We start from the raw sequence: 16,269 nt of genomic DNA, 5'->3' as shown, positions 1-16,269 counted from the left end.
TATTCAAGCTCTCCCCGTCTCATCTAGTGCGATTATAGAGTGTATTATTGACAAAGCGACCCCGGCGAATACATCCGTGTACGTCTACAACCTATAGAAGACGATGTGAGTGAAGAGCCTGGAAACTGAAACAACTAAATGACGTACTTGTTGACGTTCTTTTGCACATTCGTTCTCGCGCGTCCCTTGAAGCCCCAGCCGATCTGACCAGCGTGGTGGATCTCCACGCCGAGATCGTCCGCGAACGTCCACACGAGTCCAGGGTTCTTCTGGAAGAGCCGTCCGACGAACGCGACGTCCGCCTGGCCCTTCTGCAGTACGGCCTCCGCGACGTGTCCGCTGTCGAGCGAGCCGACGGCGCCGACGAGGATCTTGTCCCCGTGCGCCTTCTTGACTGCCTCCGAGAAGTGCGCCTGGTACGCGGGCCCGGTCTTGATCTTCTGTGCGGGGTGGTTCCCGCTCGAAGACACGTCGAGCAGGTCCACGCCGTGCTCCGCGAGGAGTCCCGCGAGACGCACGGTGTCCTCCGAGCGCCACGACGGGCGGTCCGGGTAGACCTCCTCGAGCCACTCGCTCGCGCTGACGCGGAACAGCAGCGGCATCGTCGGCGGGATGACCGCGCGCACGGCGTCGACGACCTCGAGCGCGAGGCGCACGCGGTTCTCGAAGCTCCCGCCGTACTCGTCCGTGCGGTCGTTGCTCGTCGGGCTCAGGAACGAGCTGATGAGGTACCCGTGCGCGCCGTGCACCTCGACGACGTCGAAGCCCGCGCGCACCGCGCGCTTCGCGGCCGCGACGAAGCCCGCGACGATGCGCTCGATGCCTGCCTTCGTGAGCGCCTTCGGCTGCGGGAACTGCTCGGCGAAGGGGATCGTGCTCGGCCCCAGGACGTCCTCGGGCCAGCCGCCCGCGGCGGCGTCCGCGACGCGCCCGAAGTTGACGAAGGGCGCGAGCGTGGACGCCTTGCGGCCGGCGTGCGCGAGCTGGATCGCGATCTTCTGGCCCTGTGAGTGCGCGAACTCGACGATTTTGGACCAGGCGGCGGCCTGCGCGTCGTTCCAGATGCCGGCGCACTCGGGCGTGATGCGGCCCTCGGGGAGGACGGCGGTGGCTTCGACCATGGTGAGGCCGGGCCCGCGCGTGAAGATGCCGCCGACTGTGCGCGTGAGTTAGTGCTAGGTACGCGTGCGCGGGCAGGGCGCGCGGGGGTACTCACGATGCGCGTGCTGCCATTCCTGGATCACGCCATCCTCGGAAGAGTACTGGCAGAGAGGGGAGAGCTGCACAGTGGAAGGCGTAAGCTTATGCAGTAGTCTGGCGAGAGCACAGAGACTTACCCAAATGCGGTTCTGGAACTCAACGCCGCGAATCTTGAGGGGCGTGAAGAGAATGGGGATGGCCTTGCCATCGGGCTGAGGGTCGTAGACGGTACCCGCGGGCGGGTACTGAGCGGGGGTGAAGTAAGAGGTGCCTGCGGCGGGAGCGTTGAATTGCGGGGCCATATCGATCGAAGGTGTGGATGTGCAGACACGACATGGCGACGCGAGCTAGCTTTTATAGTGCGAACGCGAGATGAGGGAAAACATATCAACAGGCCAGGCGAGGAGAAAAGAAACGGCAGGAAGCGCGGGCCGCCGCGTGCAAAGGAGGAATCCGCGTCGCGACATGGGTGAGGGTGGCTGGGGGTGGCTGAGTAAGACGCGTTTTGGGAGGTTTGTAAGCTGAGGCTCCAGCGGAAGAATATATCGATGGGCGGAGGAGAGAGTATCCGACTTGTTTTCTTCCCGTTTGTCCAGCGAGCTCGCCTCTTGTCGCTTACCAACTGTATCTGGGCCAACGCAGCGTTGTTCAGCGAAACGGCGGCCGCAGTTTCTAACCCGAGAGCCTGAGGGAGTATAGGATGAGACGGATTCGGAGGCTTGGCGCGCGTAGTTGCTGCATATGCATGTTCCGTCGCTCTGGCACACAGAACTCACTCGTGCGGCAGACTATGGAATAATATCCCGACCGGAAGAATGTGTGATCAGAGCTAGAACTGAAGAGACCTACGAAGAGCCTGAATGCCGCCGACCGCTCGTGTCCTGCGTTGCACTGGAGTGGCAGCGCAGCTACACGGTACCCAACATGGCCATACACAGACGACTGGCGCTCCGATAGGGGTATGACATATGCGTTTGTATAGAACTTGGGATATAACTTTCGGCAGAAGATGCCATCCGTTCATAAAAAATACTCACAAAGGTCCCCGACCGGCTGAAGTATGGTCATTAGTATCGGCAAGCGTGAGTTTAGTGCTCATGTAAGGTTTTCGAATGCACCCGTAAGTACGGCACGCCCTTGTAATTTCAATATCTATGAGAAGGAGAAGCCGAGGGTCCCGGACGGCAGACGAAAAACATGAATAGGAGAGCACAGCTGTGATGCAGTGCCAGCATCGTACTACCAGGCCCACAAGAGGTGATCACATAGTTTGCTGAAGGACCGCCATGATGTCCTTCTGGAATCGCGCGAGGTACGCCGCAAGCTCCTCGTCCGGGAGAGTCGAGTGGTCGAGAGCCTGTCCCAGTTGTGTGCGCAGCTGCCAGTGCCGAGTCCAGCCAAAGTTGTACAAGTGCGCCAGTTCCCGGACCCAGATGCCGACGTTTAGAGTAACCAGAAAACTTCAGAGATGAGCGAATGAGAGGAAAGCGACGAGAGATTACCCTGAGGAGCGCCTTGCGGCGCACCGCGAGCTTGCTAGTCCGGCTTTGTTCCATGTCCCGCTCTTCTTGCTCTGTCAGGAGCTCAGCGACGCGGCGTGCTTCGGTGACGACCGGTGCAGGAAGATCAGCGAGTCTCGCGAGGTCGAGACCTACGAGAATGAGAACGGCAAGCGTATAGTGGGATGAACGAGACGATGCTTTACCGTAGTGGTCGAACACCTCTGGAGCGCCGTCGATGATCCTGCATGCAGTTGAGCATATAAACTATTGTTGGAAGCCCTGCCTGATGACCTACTTGTAGTGGAACGTTATGCCGAACTTGGAAGCGGTAGGGCGTGATTTCTGTCTCGGATTTGTGAGGAGCTTCAGAATGGCAGTGAATGTAGGCTCACTTGGACCGAGAGATGGAGACTACAACGAAGACGTCTAGCTGGTACGCATGAGATGAAAAGAAAGACGTACTTGACCACAGAAGGTTGACGTGAAAGCGTTGTGGTGAGTTCAGAAAAATGGCTAGGAGAGAAGAGTGATGAGCTCTGCGACGAGCTGAGAGCGCAATGGGCCTCACGTTGCAAAGAATACGAACGGCTGAGGAACATAGATGGGTGAGCAGTGAGACAAAGCGCTGAAGGCCGCGCCGTACCTTCAGCCTGATTAGCTCCTCGGCGATGGCATGCGAGATGGCGACGCCCTCCCTGACTGACGTGCCGCGCCCGACTTCGTCGATTAACACGAGCGAGTCGTATGTGGCCAAACCTAGGATCATCGCTGTAGACGCCATTTCGTTAGCGAACGTGCTCAAACTCTTCTCCAGATCGTCGTCGTTGGACAGGCGCGTCAGAAGTGCATCTTGAATGCTGAAGCAGACCGCCGTGCTGTTAGTCTCCTTCAAAACGTGAGGAGCTAGGTGTGACGAACTGGAAAGAACCGTATTCTGCTGGCACGAAGCAGCCGCACATCGCCATGACTGTGAGGAGGGCGATTTGCTTCAGGTATGTGCTCTTGCCGGACATGCTACGCATAGCGATGATGAGTCGTTGGTATACGGAAACAGCGAAGGGGCGCACTTGGGTCCTTGGACGATTTGAAACGATGACGCCTCGCAGCAGTATACGTCGTTCGGAACCATTGCTCCTGCAGACTGGACGCTTTCGAGCACGGGATGCCTGCCGCCCTTGATTGCGAGCGTCCCGGTGAACTCGGGACGGACTGTCGAAGTAGTCAAGCCGTCCTCAGGTTTGGTGCTCGTCGCATATGATCTGCTGGCTCACCGTAGTTACGTACTAGCGTATTGGTGAATGAATGCACCTCCATAGAGTATAAGCAATCACGTACGTATGGAAGCGTGTGCGAAAGACCACAGCACATCGAGTAGCGCAACTGCTTCGGACGCTTTGTAGAGGGCGCCGATATCGACCACAATGTCGTCGGTGAGGTCTTGGATGATCCTGTGGGGCATGGTCAAGGGCAGAATGTAGAGCCTAAGACCATGACATACTTGTCACTGAGAATGAGCGTCTCGTCCAGTGCGTCCTTCATTCGCGCATTTCGTTTTTTCTATCGGGAGTGTCACGGGCTTTAGAGTGGTAGCTCAGTTGGTTGTACCTTACCAGTTCGATGGTGGCGAACGTCACACGTCCCTTCTGGGCGGTGACGTCTATAAACCCCCGTGGTAGCTCGCCGCCGGCGTCACTGAGGTCTGTCTTCTTCAGCGCGAAGACGAACCCCGCATCTGAATCACGGTAGACAAGAGTGAGCGGGAGGTCGTGCTCTTCGGCAAGACGAGCACGGAGAGCGTAGATGTCTCCGACGTTCTCCTTATACGTCTCGCGCGCGACGTCGAGAAGGCGGTTGTAGTTTGCCTATGTGGGCAACGTTCAGCAAGCTCTTGACGATGCCTTTCAACTTCGGCTTCACCTTGACAGCGTATACACGAGCATTCACTGCATTCAGACCGCCCTGCAGAACAGTAAGGTATCCCCGCTAGGAAGTGTAGAATAGCTGTCATACCTTTGCAGGTGCGGCTTCATCGTTCAAGCTTGCTCTAACGAGCTCGTCAATCTTGTACAATCGTTCGTCTGAGATCATCTTCCCAGTGCACTCGATTAGCATCGCGCGACAACACGGATACGACGCTGGATTTACCTCGGCGATGATCTGTAAGAGTTGAGCACGGCTACCATCGAGCGCCTTGGCAAGCCGAGGGAGGCTCTGTACTATGCTCCGCAAGTTCAACATCTGAGCGACGCGCGCGGAGGCAGATTTCGCGCTGCTTGTTTCGCGCACTTCTGAGGAAGCGAGCTAGTAGAATAGGTGTAAGCATGCAAGCCGGGCTGTGGACGAGATGACTATGATACATACCGAGCTGATGAGCTTGTCCAGGTCGAGCTTGCTGAGAGGCTTCATCGCGTTCTTCACTTCGTTGAAACGATCTTCGGTCTGAATGAGTTCTGCCGAAGTATTAGTCTTCGCGTACTGCAAGCTGTTATGCATACATCGTACCCTCCACCACATCAAGGCGAGCTTCGAGAGCTGATTTCACTGGGGCTTTGCGTTAGAGAGGAACATCTAAAGGAACGAACCTTGGCGAACCTGTGATAGGTGCTAAGATATTCACTCGCAAAAGGCGAGCACCCATGGGGGTGAACGTATGATTGAGTAGACTAGACCGAACAATCAGTATCAAAATCACGCGGGGATGTGCCATCTTACCCAAACAAAGAGTGTGCACTTTTCCGCGTGGACATATTCCCCACCAGCTCCAAGTTACGGGCCGTGCCAGAGTCAATCAGCATCGTGCCTTCGACCTGGGTGTACCGAATAAGCAGAGAGTTGGCTACATATCGGGTGTTGAGCCTGAGCTCGGTGTGCTTGAAGAGGGCACTCGCAGCGGAGAGGGCGTAATACCTGGTTTAAGTCAGGACATGACATAGAATGTGCATATATGCGCATATACTGACTTGTTGGACACAGCAACGAGTGTAGCTGCGCGCTCGTCGTCGTCTATGGTGAGCTGGTTCAGGAATTCAAGCCCTGATATGGAGTGTTAAATCGCAATCGGCGTGGCGAAGGAATATGGGCCTGAGTTACCTGCGTTCTCATTCCAGTACCGCCGCATGACGGGTTCGATGGGAACACCTTCGAATTCGTCCGTGATGCACTGTACGAGCAACGAAGTCGAGTGAGACTTATTGCCGCCAGCCGGCATCGATATATCGGTGGGAGAAAAGAAAGTGTCGGGAACAAGGATCATGGCGGGGCTGTGTATATGCATTTGATGCAGCGTCTTCACGTATGTCGGACAGTCCGCAAGCTACATAGCCTCGTTATAAGATCGCTTCATCCGCATATACGAGATATAAACACGTACCTGGATCAAAGCGACACGTCCGGTGTCTTTGTCGAGAGCCGCCATTCCAACCTCCCTCCCGACGCCGCGTCCCTCGAGCACGGCAATGATGAAGCTACCTTCGGGGCCACGCGATGAGGCAGCATTCTGGGGACGGGCAGTAGTGGGGCGAGACATTGCGGACCGTGGACGGGACATCGCCGTCCCAGGGCGCGACGTGGGAGGACGCGCAGAGTAGGGCCTGGAGATCGAAGACATGGTTTGGTGGTGGTGGTCAAGAAGAAAGCCTGCTCGGGTGTCAAGCACAGACGCGTATGTTAACGCGTCGAAGCGCGATCACGTGGAGCGAGTGGTGCACCATGCAGGGCACTGGGCAGCTCCAGAATGCTGCTTAATCTTCAGTGGGACTTACATGTTACATTTCTGCGTATATTGTGCATATACAGCGACACGCAATACTTGGCTCGCGGGCGCATTCGTACATGATTGACCCATGGCGACATGCAAGACTCGTCCGCATATATGCGCTGTATAATCACCTCCACTCACATATCGTGTATCAACTCGGACCTGCGAACACGCTGCCTTCTTTCGAAACGTAGCACCCCAGAGCGGAGCTCCAGACATGCTCGTGGCGGAGCACCCCGCTGAGTACCCGATAAGCCTCCAAGTCCGCATAGGGGACGTTGGTCCGCGGGTCCAAGTAACGCGCCGCCCTGCCTGTGATGGGGCATATTTGCGTCGGGCGAACTGAGCGAACAGGGTCAGTCGTTTTCTGACGCGAACGTGAATGGTGCGCATACCGAATGGCCGACCCTTGGTTGTGTAAACACGCATGTTCTCCCAGTCGGCGTGATCGCCAAACATAGCCGTCATTGTACTGCTCCACGTTGGCCGGGTTGCCTTTTCGACCTGCTCCAGCTCGTGTACGACGTACTGTTTCGCGGCCTTCTCCTTGCGGAAGACGGGCTGTGGGGGTGGAGGAGGAACGTAGGGTTGAGGTGGAGGCTCAGTATGGTACATAGCTGGGGCTGGGGGTGGAGGCGGGGGCCATTGCTGGAACGGTGACTGTGGCCCAGATGGTGATGCATGGTGCGGGGGCATGTATTGCGGAGGAACATACGAGTACCCTGGTGCGCCGCCGTAAGGTGGCGGATACTGGGTATACATGACCGCAGGGGGAGCAGGGTCTATCCGGACAGTAATTTCTTCTGTCCTGCTGGTCCACCGCAGCAGGGGGCCTTGCACGCTTGCGCGAACTACCCGAGCCTTTCGACGTTTCTCTTCCTCGATAGTCAGGTAGTTCTTGTGCTCTTCAGTATTCCCTTCTTCCATGTCGAGCGCGCGTGCGATGAGCTCTGCCTGCGTGAGTGCCTTATTCTTGAACTTGGCACGCTTAGGCGCGGACGATTGCTTGAGTGGGGAGGTTAGTGCGAGAGCGCTGCTGAGGAAAGACCGGGACGCACCTTGCGCTCCTCGTCCTTCACCCTGCTAACTGTCGCGGAGGTGTTCGCGACGGTGTGCGTGCGTGTACTGTGCCTTCGGCCAAGTGCTACACTCGCAGACTCAACCTCGTCCACAGTATCCTGTCCGAGGGAAGTAACTTCTCCTGTTTCTGCATCCACGGCGACGCCGAGCGAGACGCGCCTGCGGATCTTCTTCTCTGTCTTCTCTTTCTCGGGCGGCGCTACGAGTTCGGGATGGAAGGTGGCGGCTTGCCGTGCGTGCGCGAGCGCGGTGATGCGTTCTAAATGCGTTCGGTTGGTCTGTAAGGGTGCTTCGGGGTTACTGCGTTTAGGCGAAAGGGTGGAAGGCCAAGTAGCCAGACGAGAGTGAGCGAACCTTGCGCGTGTGTGACTCCTCCTGGCGAATCATCTTCTCCGCAACCGCGTCGACATCCTCCTGCTGACCCTCCTCATCCGTAGACTCAAAGTCGGATTCGAAGATATCTTCCTCGTCTATGCGGGCGTTCCATGCTCAGACCTAAGGCAGAACCAAGCTCACTGCGCGCGCACCCTTGTCCATCGCAAAATCTGCGTCCTCGTCGACGTCCATGCCTAGTTCCTCCTCCTTGAATTCGGCGAGCGCGGCCTCCATGCGGTTCCCCGCGGTGCTCCGCTTCGGACGACGCGAGACAAGCGAGTCCTCCATTGTTTTACAGTTACAGAGTACGGTTCACAGGGCAGAAGCAGGAGCGAGGATCAGGGAAGCGTGGTGGTGGTCGAGCCCGAAGCCGACGGCGCGCTCAATCCGGCGCGACGCGTTCGCCACCGTCACGGCCGCCGGTCACACTCTATCAAACCGAGCGTCGGGAAGAAGGATGGGGGCTGCCTCTGCCAGCCTCCATCACCAACTTTTAGGTCGGAGGCCAGTACCATGTCAGCCTCTACTTGGGGCCGGGAGGCCCGCATCCCAATGCCTTGCTGTTCTGCTTCGACCACTACGCCCCACACCGCTGGCCATGTCTGCCTTGTACCCCCGGACGCCGACCCCGACGGAGGCCATCGGGCACCTCCAGCACTACAATCCCACCGCTGGTCCGACGCAGCTCTCCAAGGCGCACCCCAACATCGTGAACTATGCCATCTCAGCAGGTTGTGTTCTCTGCGGAATTGCCTTTATTGCCGTCGTCCTGCTCCTTCGTCGCTGCAGCAGCCGGCGCAAGCAAGATGTCCTCGATGCTCAGATCGACGCTCGGCTGCACGAGAATGGTGCGATGGTCTCCAGGATGACCATGGCTGCTAGCCGCACGCAGTCGCTCGCTAAGCTGCCCAATCCAGCCTTGTTGCGGTATCCTTCTATGCGTCCTCTAGCTCCTGCTCGTACGACCTCGACCAACTCCAGCACGTCCACGCTGGTCGGCGCTCGCGAGTTCTCTACATACCCGGAGGGCACGGCACTGGCCCATACTACGGCTGTCTCTGGCGTCGACGCTTCGACGAGGTCTCCCTCCCGGACTGCTACTGCGCCTGGTTATGGCTTTGCTTCTCGGATGCACTTGCCTCAGCCTTCTAACCGCTACGCGCCTTTTGTGAGCTCCCGCTTCGCCCGTGCCGCACGCGCGTCTTCGCCTGCCCAACCCTCGACTCCTTCACCTCGGTCTAGCTCCGGAGGTACCGCTCGTCCCACCTCTGCTTCTTCGCGCGCCGCACGTTCTCTGGTCATATCCCAAACCCTCGTGCATGCCTCCATCCCCCGTCCCCGCGCACCCAACGACGAGAACGGACACCGCGAGGCCGCCATCATCACCCACCCCGTCGTCGACTTCACCCCTCTCGCATGGGAGACCGGGGCGCCAGCTACACACCTCGCTAGCGGGGACGCCCCTGTCGCCTGGGCGCGCAGTGTTGGGGTCAGTATCATAACGGCGACCAGCACTGGGGCCCTTGGATGCCCGTCGCCGGTCGGAACGCCCTCGCTCGGGTTCTCGACCCCGGGCACTACTGGCAGCGCGTTCGTCTCGCCCGCGCAGTCATTCTCGGACGACGCGGGCGCCACAACGTTTTCCGAGCTGAGCCCGCCTGCACCGCACTTGTCGCTTGGCTCGCTGGGGTCGCTCGGATCTCTTGGGCGTGCTGGGGTGTCGTTTACGAGGAGCAACACGGGGTCGAGCTTTGCGACGACGGGGGCGAGCTTCAAGAGCGCGATCTCGCGCCTGGACATCGTTAGCGCCGCACCCGTGACGCAGCTGGCGCATATGCAAGTGTCGCCGCACCTGGTTGGCTCGGAATCTGAGGGCGTGTTTGTCGTGGATGGGCCTGTTTCTCCTGGGTTCGCGCATGCTCAGGGCGATCTTGGTGTGGCACGTGCTCAGACGAAGATGAGTGCTGGGATGGAACGAGGAGGGAAGGCTGGCGGCGGCGAGAAGTGGTTCACTGAGGTTGACTGGTTCGCGGAAGACGGGCCACTCGCAGGCGTCGACGAACCGGTGGTCGCGCCACCTCGCCCCTGCGAATGAAGCGTCCGGGATCAGTCAGTTCATACAAGCAATACTTCAGTGGGGGTAGTACTGGTCTATTGGTGTGGGGTGCATCGGGTTTCGTCTTGCTACCTTTCGTTGCTTCTATGTCTTTTTTACACCTCGGCGGGCTCCTATACTCGTCTACTCAAACTACTGCATTATTGTCGCTCTCGGCCGCGAGGTTCATCGTTTCCTTGTGATGAAGGTCAAGTTCCGTTCGAGTGAATAGCATTACATTGATCAACCAGCCCATATACACATGATCCACATTCGTCTTTGTCGAGGCCCTCGGCCACACCTACCCGCGAACCCGCACCACATATCCACATGCTGTATGTCCGGCATGCAACGCTAGTCACGGCGGATGCGCAACCCATCCATCACTTGGTAGGCCACCTCGCAGTCTAGCGCAAGGGGCGCGAGCCGGGCCCGGTAACGCTCGAAACGCTCGTCCTCCAACATCGCGTCGCTGAACAGCAGTACGTCCAACTTGCGCAGTATGCCGCCGCCACTGTGCGTCTGGCGCCATTGCAGGCACTCGAAGAGGGCGCGGAGCGGGTCGCCCTCTTCCCCGCCTTCGTCCTCCCCACAGTCCCCGTAGATCTCGAGTTCCGCGAGCTTGGGGCATATGACGGTCTGGTTGGTCGGCGGAAGCGGGGAGCTAAGCGCGGAGAGCAGCCCGTACGGGAAGTGGCGGAGCGTGGCGTCGTCTACCATGAGACGCTGAAGAGAGGGAAATTGCCTGAGGACGGAGTGCCAGACCCCCAGGGGGATGTAGTCGACGGGGCCAAAGACTTTGAGGCGGGAGGCGGCAGGGGTGCCAGGGAAGATGGATACGATGTTTTGGAGCATTGTGTGGAGGAGCGCACCCCGCGCCGCCTGTGCTGCGGCGTCGTCCTCGTCGTTATCGCGTAGGAGGTCGGTAGAGAGCTGGAGGGTAATTTGGTGGTCATCGTCGGACTGGTTACTGACATCCGGTGCGCCGAGGATGTAGCACTCCTGGCTGTTACACAGCACCTCGATATTCGCGACCGAGCACAGAGCCGGCAGACAAGTCTTGATGTCGCGGGGGAGCATCGCCATGAACGCCGAGCAGTACTGCTGGAGGGATGCGCCGCGCACTTCTCCCCTGAGGTAGATTTTAGCAGAGGAGAGGATGGAGAGCCTGGATATAATTCGGCCGATATTGGAGGGGTAGTCCGCGATCACGACGTCCTTCAGAGGGAGTTGAACTGGACGCGCGCCGGGCCCACCAAGCGGCGGGGGGGTAGGCGCTGCGAAGCATTCTCGGATTCTGAGTATTTCCAGGCGGGAAAAACTCGCCAGGCAATCGAGGAAGGGCGCAAGCGGAAGTCTAAGCTGTGATCCCGTGGACCCATCATTACCCATTGTCAAATAGCGTAGTGGAGAGGCCAGAGAGGGTGTCAAGGCGGCCGCAGCATCCGTCAAGGCGATGTATTCAAGAGCGGGGAACCGATCGAGCGCGATGTCCAAAACCATTGGTGTGGCCCCGGCAGCCCCGGACGCGGTGTCGTCCTCAGGCTTGTAGTCGACGAGGATGGTCGTCAGCTTGGGCATGCGTGCCTGGCCGAAAAGCGCACGCATTTGAGACACTTCATGAGAGCGCATATGCAATGCTACGAAGGTCTCCACGCAATCTACCTGGACTTCCGCTGGGTGCGATGCTGATTTTCCCGCTCCTTCGACTGGAGTGTTAGGGCGTGAACCCATCGGACGGACTTGAGGACGGTCAGAAAGGGTATAATTTAGAAGAATGGTAGACACACCTCCCACTTGGCCCCGCTGAGCTGAGCGTGTGCCGTCTGCCATTTCGATATCCATGGTCAACCTGGCAGGACGAGAGTACGAGGAGAGTGGTTCTAGAGCTGGGAGAGAGGATGTGTACAGGCGTACTGAAGAGGAAGACTGGCAGCCCCCAGGCTATTTATATCGTCGAGAACAAAGCGGGCCACTTCAGAGCTTAGGCCACTGCGGACATGCACGCATAATAATGGGTGGTGGTAGCACAGTGTCGGATCCATTCCGAGGACAAAGCTGGTGTTGCTTGCGCCTGTTGATACCGTGCATACCCCTCTTGAGTTCGATGAGAGCAGTGTTCATGACCTAGTAGGTAGGATTGAGGGGTTGTCGTCTCCACTATTGCCCCAGTATACTGACGATGCGGTGGTCGCCACCGAACAAGTGCTATGAGAGCGCTCGGTACGGTTTTGGCGCGTTCCTGACCAGGAATCAACAAGGACAAACAACGTCCCGGTTTTGTATAGACGCTCGTAGGCCTACACTGTGAACGCTCTCTTTTACACCACCAGCGGTGTAATTTTGTAATTACAGGTCAGGCTTGTGGCAGCTGCGTGCATCCATTCGAAAATCTACTATTGCGGGTGAGCATCCGTTTGAATCTCCCATTCACGACGTTACGATGCCAGTGATGCAGATCCGATATGGGCCGCCGTAGCCCACCACTCTGTCTGAACTTGAAGCTGAAAGCTTTACTAAGTTTCACTCGCGGTCTCCCGGGACGATACACGCAATCGACCGCACACTCTTACCGACCGCTACCCAGAGCGACGTTTCAAAGCTCGCGGGAGGAAAGCCGATCGAGTTCGCGTTCGACCTCGGCCGAAATCCGAGGTTGTGGAGATGCGGACGCCGCTCGGCGCATACGACCTCCTCGCCTCCTCGCCTCCGGGGCGACCTTATCTTAGCAAATCAGGAGGCGATTCATACGGAGAACAAGGATGACAACAACAAGACGATCATGTCTGTATCTGCAGACGTGCAGACCTCAGCAACCAGAGATGACCTCGTTACGCCAGCGCCCTACGGCCGGTAGAGTTGCGGACTTCAAGGGGGGGCTCGAGACGTGGACGAACGTGGAACGTACACTCAAGGGTGATTGAAACGTAGAGAATGCAGAGTTGAAGTTCTGTGTCAATAGGCTAACCGCGTCGAGGTGACTTTTGGCGGCCTCGCTGGCGTTCCCGACAGGGTCGAGTGCATGAAGATTGCTGGAAGCTGCTGTGCCTGCAGATCCTAGTACGTGGGCAACGAATTCAAGCGAACTCGGAATCTCAGTACATCTTCATCAGAGTGATAATGCATACAAGTCGTGTATCATACGGTAGCTCATAACAGTCGCAAACTCCCTAACCCAGTGTCCATCAGCTCAACTAGTTCCCTTCCAACAACTTGAACTCCTCGTTCTCAGTCAAGTCGGAATGTTGGGCGAGGTGTTCGAACTTGCCCCGATACCGTGCGAAGAGCTGCGCAGGAATATCCACAGAACTGGATATCACAACGGTCAAGACTTTCAGCGGCACGGGTCCACCGTGTTTCCTGCGCGATTCCATACATGCGACGATGTGGTCGAGCTGATCCACTCTTGGGCCGTCCTTGATGTCGCCGTCCTCGTTGTCGTTGTCGTCGTCCTCGGTATCAATGTCCCAGCTGTCACTGTCGATGTCCATGACATCGATCTCACCGCCGCAAAGCTCGAAGGAGTGGATGTTACGGCAGAGGAGTGAGGCTGGAGGCTCGGAGCGCCCCCCGGGGACGCTGAGGGCGTTGAGCAAGGGTCTAGGGTACTCTCGGAAATATTCGTCGTGGGCGACGAGGTGGCAGAGGTTGGGGAAGCGAATAAGGGTGTCGACCCAAACAGCTTGTGCTATGGTTTCGAACCCATCGGGGGCGTCCATCCTGAGATATGTGGCGCCCCTGGTGTCCGGAAACATGTGCTTGAGCCCGGAAAGGAGAGTGGAGAAGAGTGATAGTCGAGCGGCCGGCGAGGTACTGGAATAGTGGTTCTCGTCGTCACATATGTCGGTGAGAAGGCGCAGATGTAGAGCCGATGAGACCAGGGGGTGGAGTGGCCTGCTAGCATCATCCTCCCGCATGTAGGCAGTGACCTCGCATCGGTATGAAATGACCGAAACCACGAGCGCTTGGATGAAGCGCAGAACGGAAAGGCGGACTCGATCGCGGGGAAGCATGGCCAGGATCGCCAAGCCGCATTGCTCGGGAGACGCCCCGTGCACGGTGCCGGAGAGGGTGACCAAAGCGGATGCGGGGACATTAACCTCGGTCATGATCCGGCCGATGTTCCAGGGATAGTCCTCTATCTCCAAGTTCGTCAACTGCGAGGCGTTGAGCGGACCACGCGCGCTGGCAGGATCTCCCTGGGGGGCTGACGGGGCGAAGCACCGGATGAGGCGAAGGTCTTCTATACGCGAGAGGCTCCAAAGGCTTTCGAGGAATGGTGTGAGAGAGAGACCAAGTGAAATCCCTGCGATGCCGCTGTCTATGTGCAAGATGCGTAATTGGGAGGCTAGGGACGGCAGGAAACGGATCGCGGCATACGTCATCTTGATAGAGCTCAGAGTGGGGAGTTGGGCCGGAGAGAGGTCGAACACGGGGGGCGCTGGCAGGAAGGTGGGACCCCCTGAGACGGGTACAGGGACTTCGTGTTTCACGGCGAGTGTGTCCAGCTTCGGCATGCTGGCGTTCCGCAGAAGTCTAAACATGTAGTCTGCGTCGAAGGAACGCAGAGACTCGGCGGTAAGATCAACCACACGATCCAGTGGGATTTCATCCTGCTGAGACGGTATGATGTTCCTTGTCTCGCCGTCGCCAGTAGTCGCAACTATCGTTGAGGGCGCGTCGACAGCAAGTGGGGCTGCCCTTGAGGCACCAACTAGAAAAAATGGGGTGTGGGAAGCTGATCAGAATGGCATGATAGTCGAGTGACCGGATAGAAACTTACGTTTGCCCTTCACGATATGCACGAGCTGCTCGACGTTGTTGGGACTCATGTCGATAGGTTTCACCATAGTGTTCTAGTCAAGAGATATGAGAGAGGTTGAGGGCGAGGTAGAAGATGGGCAGGTGAGTAGGGGCTCGACAACCCCGGATATTTATACTTTTGCCCAAGGCTGATGACGGACGTCAAAGCACCGCACACTTTGGCCGTTGGGGCTCGCACCCGGACCCTGCGTGAATGCCTGATGCAGTCGTCCAGTCCAAATGATCGGCGCATTGCTGTTAAGCAGAGTATTGTCTGCGGACGTGGAGCAGTCAACAATGGTTAGGGAAAGTCTTACAATATTCCGGGGCTCAGTCTGTCCGCTTGTACCGGCTGAAAGTTTCCCTGCCTCTTGGAAAGCTGCTCTGGAGTCAAATGTGTCAGTGAAATGTTCTCAAGTTTCGCAGAACAGTAGAGTACCCACGGTTGTACGCTGCATCCAGGCCAGTCTGCCTGCAGTGGGGACTCGGCACCGCTTTGCACGAGCCGATCTTTTCTGGACTTTGGCATGCACCAGATCAACAGTGGCGGCGCCACCTAGTCAGTTAGACCCGACTGCCGCGTCGTGCGCCGGCTGTGTCAATGCGCGACACAGTAACAAGATCGACATTGGCTCAAAGGCCCGGGCGCGCGGCGGATTGAGTGGATCCAGGCCAAGCCAACTTCATCGGACTCCGGGGAAGTGACACCGAGGTCTCACCTTGAAATTGAAAGCGCATCGTGCATGCTCCCATCTGGCAACCAAATTTCTCTTGACGAGGTGACCACGGCCGCCGCCAGGACGTTGTCTCCCCTGAGCAGACGATGTGTGATCTATAGAGGGGGGGATAGCCAGGACTCGGACGAGACGTGTCTGAATTCCCTGTGCTGCCGGGCCCCAACAGAGCCAAACAACGCCCCAAGTTCGGCAGACGCCCATAATACCCAAAGCGGCAAAAGCGCCTCCGACGCGACCGTGTGTGTCTCAGACCGTGCACACCATTAATCGCTCTCCCGTATTCGAAGCTTCATGCCTCTCTTCTCATACATCTCTCTTGTGCTAGCATTGCGTGAACAATCTCAGATCACGGTACAGGGATGAGTGACAGTGGGGTCGACGTTGTGTGCACGCATGGCCAGTGATGCGTGATCACCAGGTAGTACAGTAGTTTGAGGAGGTGCCACGGTTGCGGCCAGCGGATGCACTATATGACGAGGTTCGTCTTCATCTCACTGCTACTTTGATGACGCTGGACTGGAGATCTCATCGACCTATTCAGTGCTAGCGCCGCGAAATTGCGCCGCAGCCATGCATACTAAGCCGTCCATCAATTGTATGACAAATGACGACCTAGTTCATATCCCACGAGGGCTCACAGAAAGCCCGTCCTCGCGGAATATACCAGGTGCAAACTATCCGAAATATTGTTCCTCGGCATAGACTGTATCTGACACATAT

At 57.6% G+C, this 16,269-nt stretch overlaps 5 protein-coding genes across 5 annotated transcripts; all 5 read right to left on the bottom strand.

Moving 5' to 3' along the window:
* Positions 1 to 28: 28 nt before the first annotated feature.
* TRAVEDRAFT_160018 (FMN-linked oxidoreductase) lies at positions 29 to 1,502 on the bottom strand (the record flags this gene model as incomplete). Its single annotated transcript, XM_008035124.1, has 4 exons — positions 29 to 91; positions 148 to 1,156; positions 1,217 to 1,280; positions 1,338 to 1,502. 4 exons carry the CDS (start codon positions 1,500 to 1,502, stop codon positions 85 to 87), a joined length of 1,245 nt encoding a protein of 414 aa, XP_008033315.1. The 3' UTR covers positions 29 to 84.
* Positions 1,503 to 2,461: 959 nt separating this feature from the next.
* On the bottom strand, positions 2,462 to 6,228 carry TRAVEDRAFT_42560 (MutS family protein MSH4; the record flags this gene model as incomplete). Its single annotated transcript, XM_008034077.1, has 23 exons — positions 2,462 to 2,557; positions 2,610 to 2,943; positions 2,998 to 3,044; positions 3,095 to 3,113; positions 3,165 to 3,215; positions 3,271 to 3,290; positions 3,346 to 3,559; positions 3,621 to 3,716; positions 3,770 to 3,911; positions 3,974 to 3,985; positions 4,038 to 4,150; positions 4,201 to 4,259; positions 4,313 to 4,564; positions 4,620 to 4,661; positions 4,713 to 4,790; positions 4,848 to 5,003; positions 5,064 to 5,152; positions 5,205 to 5,243; positions 5,295 to 5,365; positions 5,415 to 5,609; positions 5,663 to 5,735; positions 5,793 to 6,015; positions 6,073 to 6,228. The coding sequence occupies 23 exons, from the start codon at positions 6,226 to 6,228 to the stop codon at positions 2,462 to 2,464; spliced, it is 2,577 nt and encodes an 858-aa protein (XP_008032268.1).
* A 382-nt stretch (positions 6,229 to 6,610) lies between these two features.
* TRAVEDRAFT_160013 (uncharacterized protein) lies at positions 6,611 to 8,261 on the bottom strand (the record flags this gene model as incomplete). Its single annotated transcript, XM_008035123.1, has 5 exons — positions 8,067 to 8,261; positions 7,894 to 8,009; positions 7,518 to 7,817; positions 6,855 to 7,464; positions 6,611 to 6,801 (listed from the first exon to the last, which is right to left on the bottom strand). Exons 1-5 carry the CDS (start codon positions 8,200 to 8,202, stop codon positions 6,611 to 6,613), a joined length of 1,353 nt encoding a protein of 450 aa, XP_008033314.1. The 5' UTR covers positions 8,203 to 8,261.
* Positions 8,262 to 8,733: 472 nt separating this feature from the next.
* TRAVEDRAFT_16982 (uncharacterized protein) lies at positions 8,734 to 11,854 on the bottom strand (the record flags this gene model as incomplete). The annotated part of the gene is made up of 6 exons (XM_008033571.1): positions 8,734 to 8,905; positions 9,359 to 9,706; positions 9,729 to 9,999; positions 10,315 to 10,342; positions 10,397 to 11,751; positions 11,800 to 11,854. The coding sequence occupies 6 exons, from the start codon at positions 11,852 to 11,854 to the stop codon at positions 8,734 to 8,736; spliced, it is 2,229 nt and encodes a 742-aa protein (XP_008031762.1).
* Positions 11,855 to 13,203: 1,349 nt separating this feature from the next.
* On the bottom strand, positions 13,204 to 14,859 carry TRAVEDRAFT_42556 (uncharacterized protein; the record flags this gene model as incomplete). The annotated part of the gene is made up of 2 exons (XM_008034076.1): positions 13,204 to 14,723; positions 14,793 to 14,859. 2 exons carry the CDS (start codon positions 14,857 to 14,859, stop codon positions 13,204 to 13,206), a joined length of 1,587 nt encoding a protein of 528 aa, XP_008032267.1.
* Between the last annotated feature and the right edge of the window lie 1,410 nt (positions 14,860 to 16,269).

This window comes from Trametes versicolor, assembly GCF_000271585.1.
Source record: "Trametes versicolor FP-101664 SS1 unplaced genomic scaffold TRAVEscaffold_1, whole genome shotgun sequence".
In the NCBI taxonomy this organism is placed as follows: domain Eukaryota; kingdom Fungi; phylum Basidiomycota; class Agaricomycetes; order Polyporales; family Polyporaceae; genus Trametes; species Trametes versicolor.
This window is presented reverse-complemented; position numbering and strand designations above follow the sequence as displayed.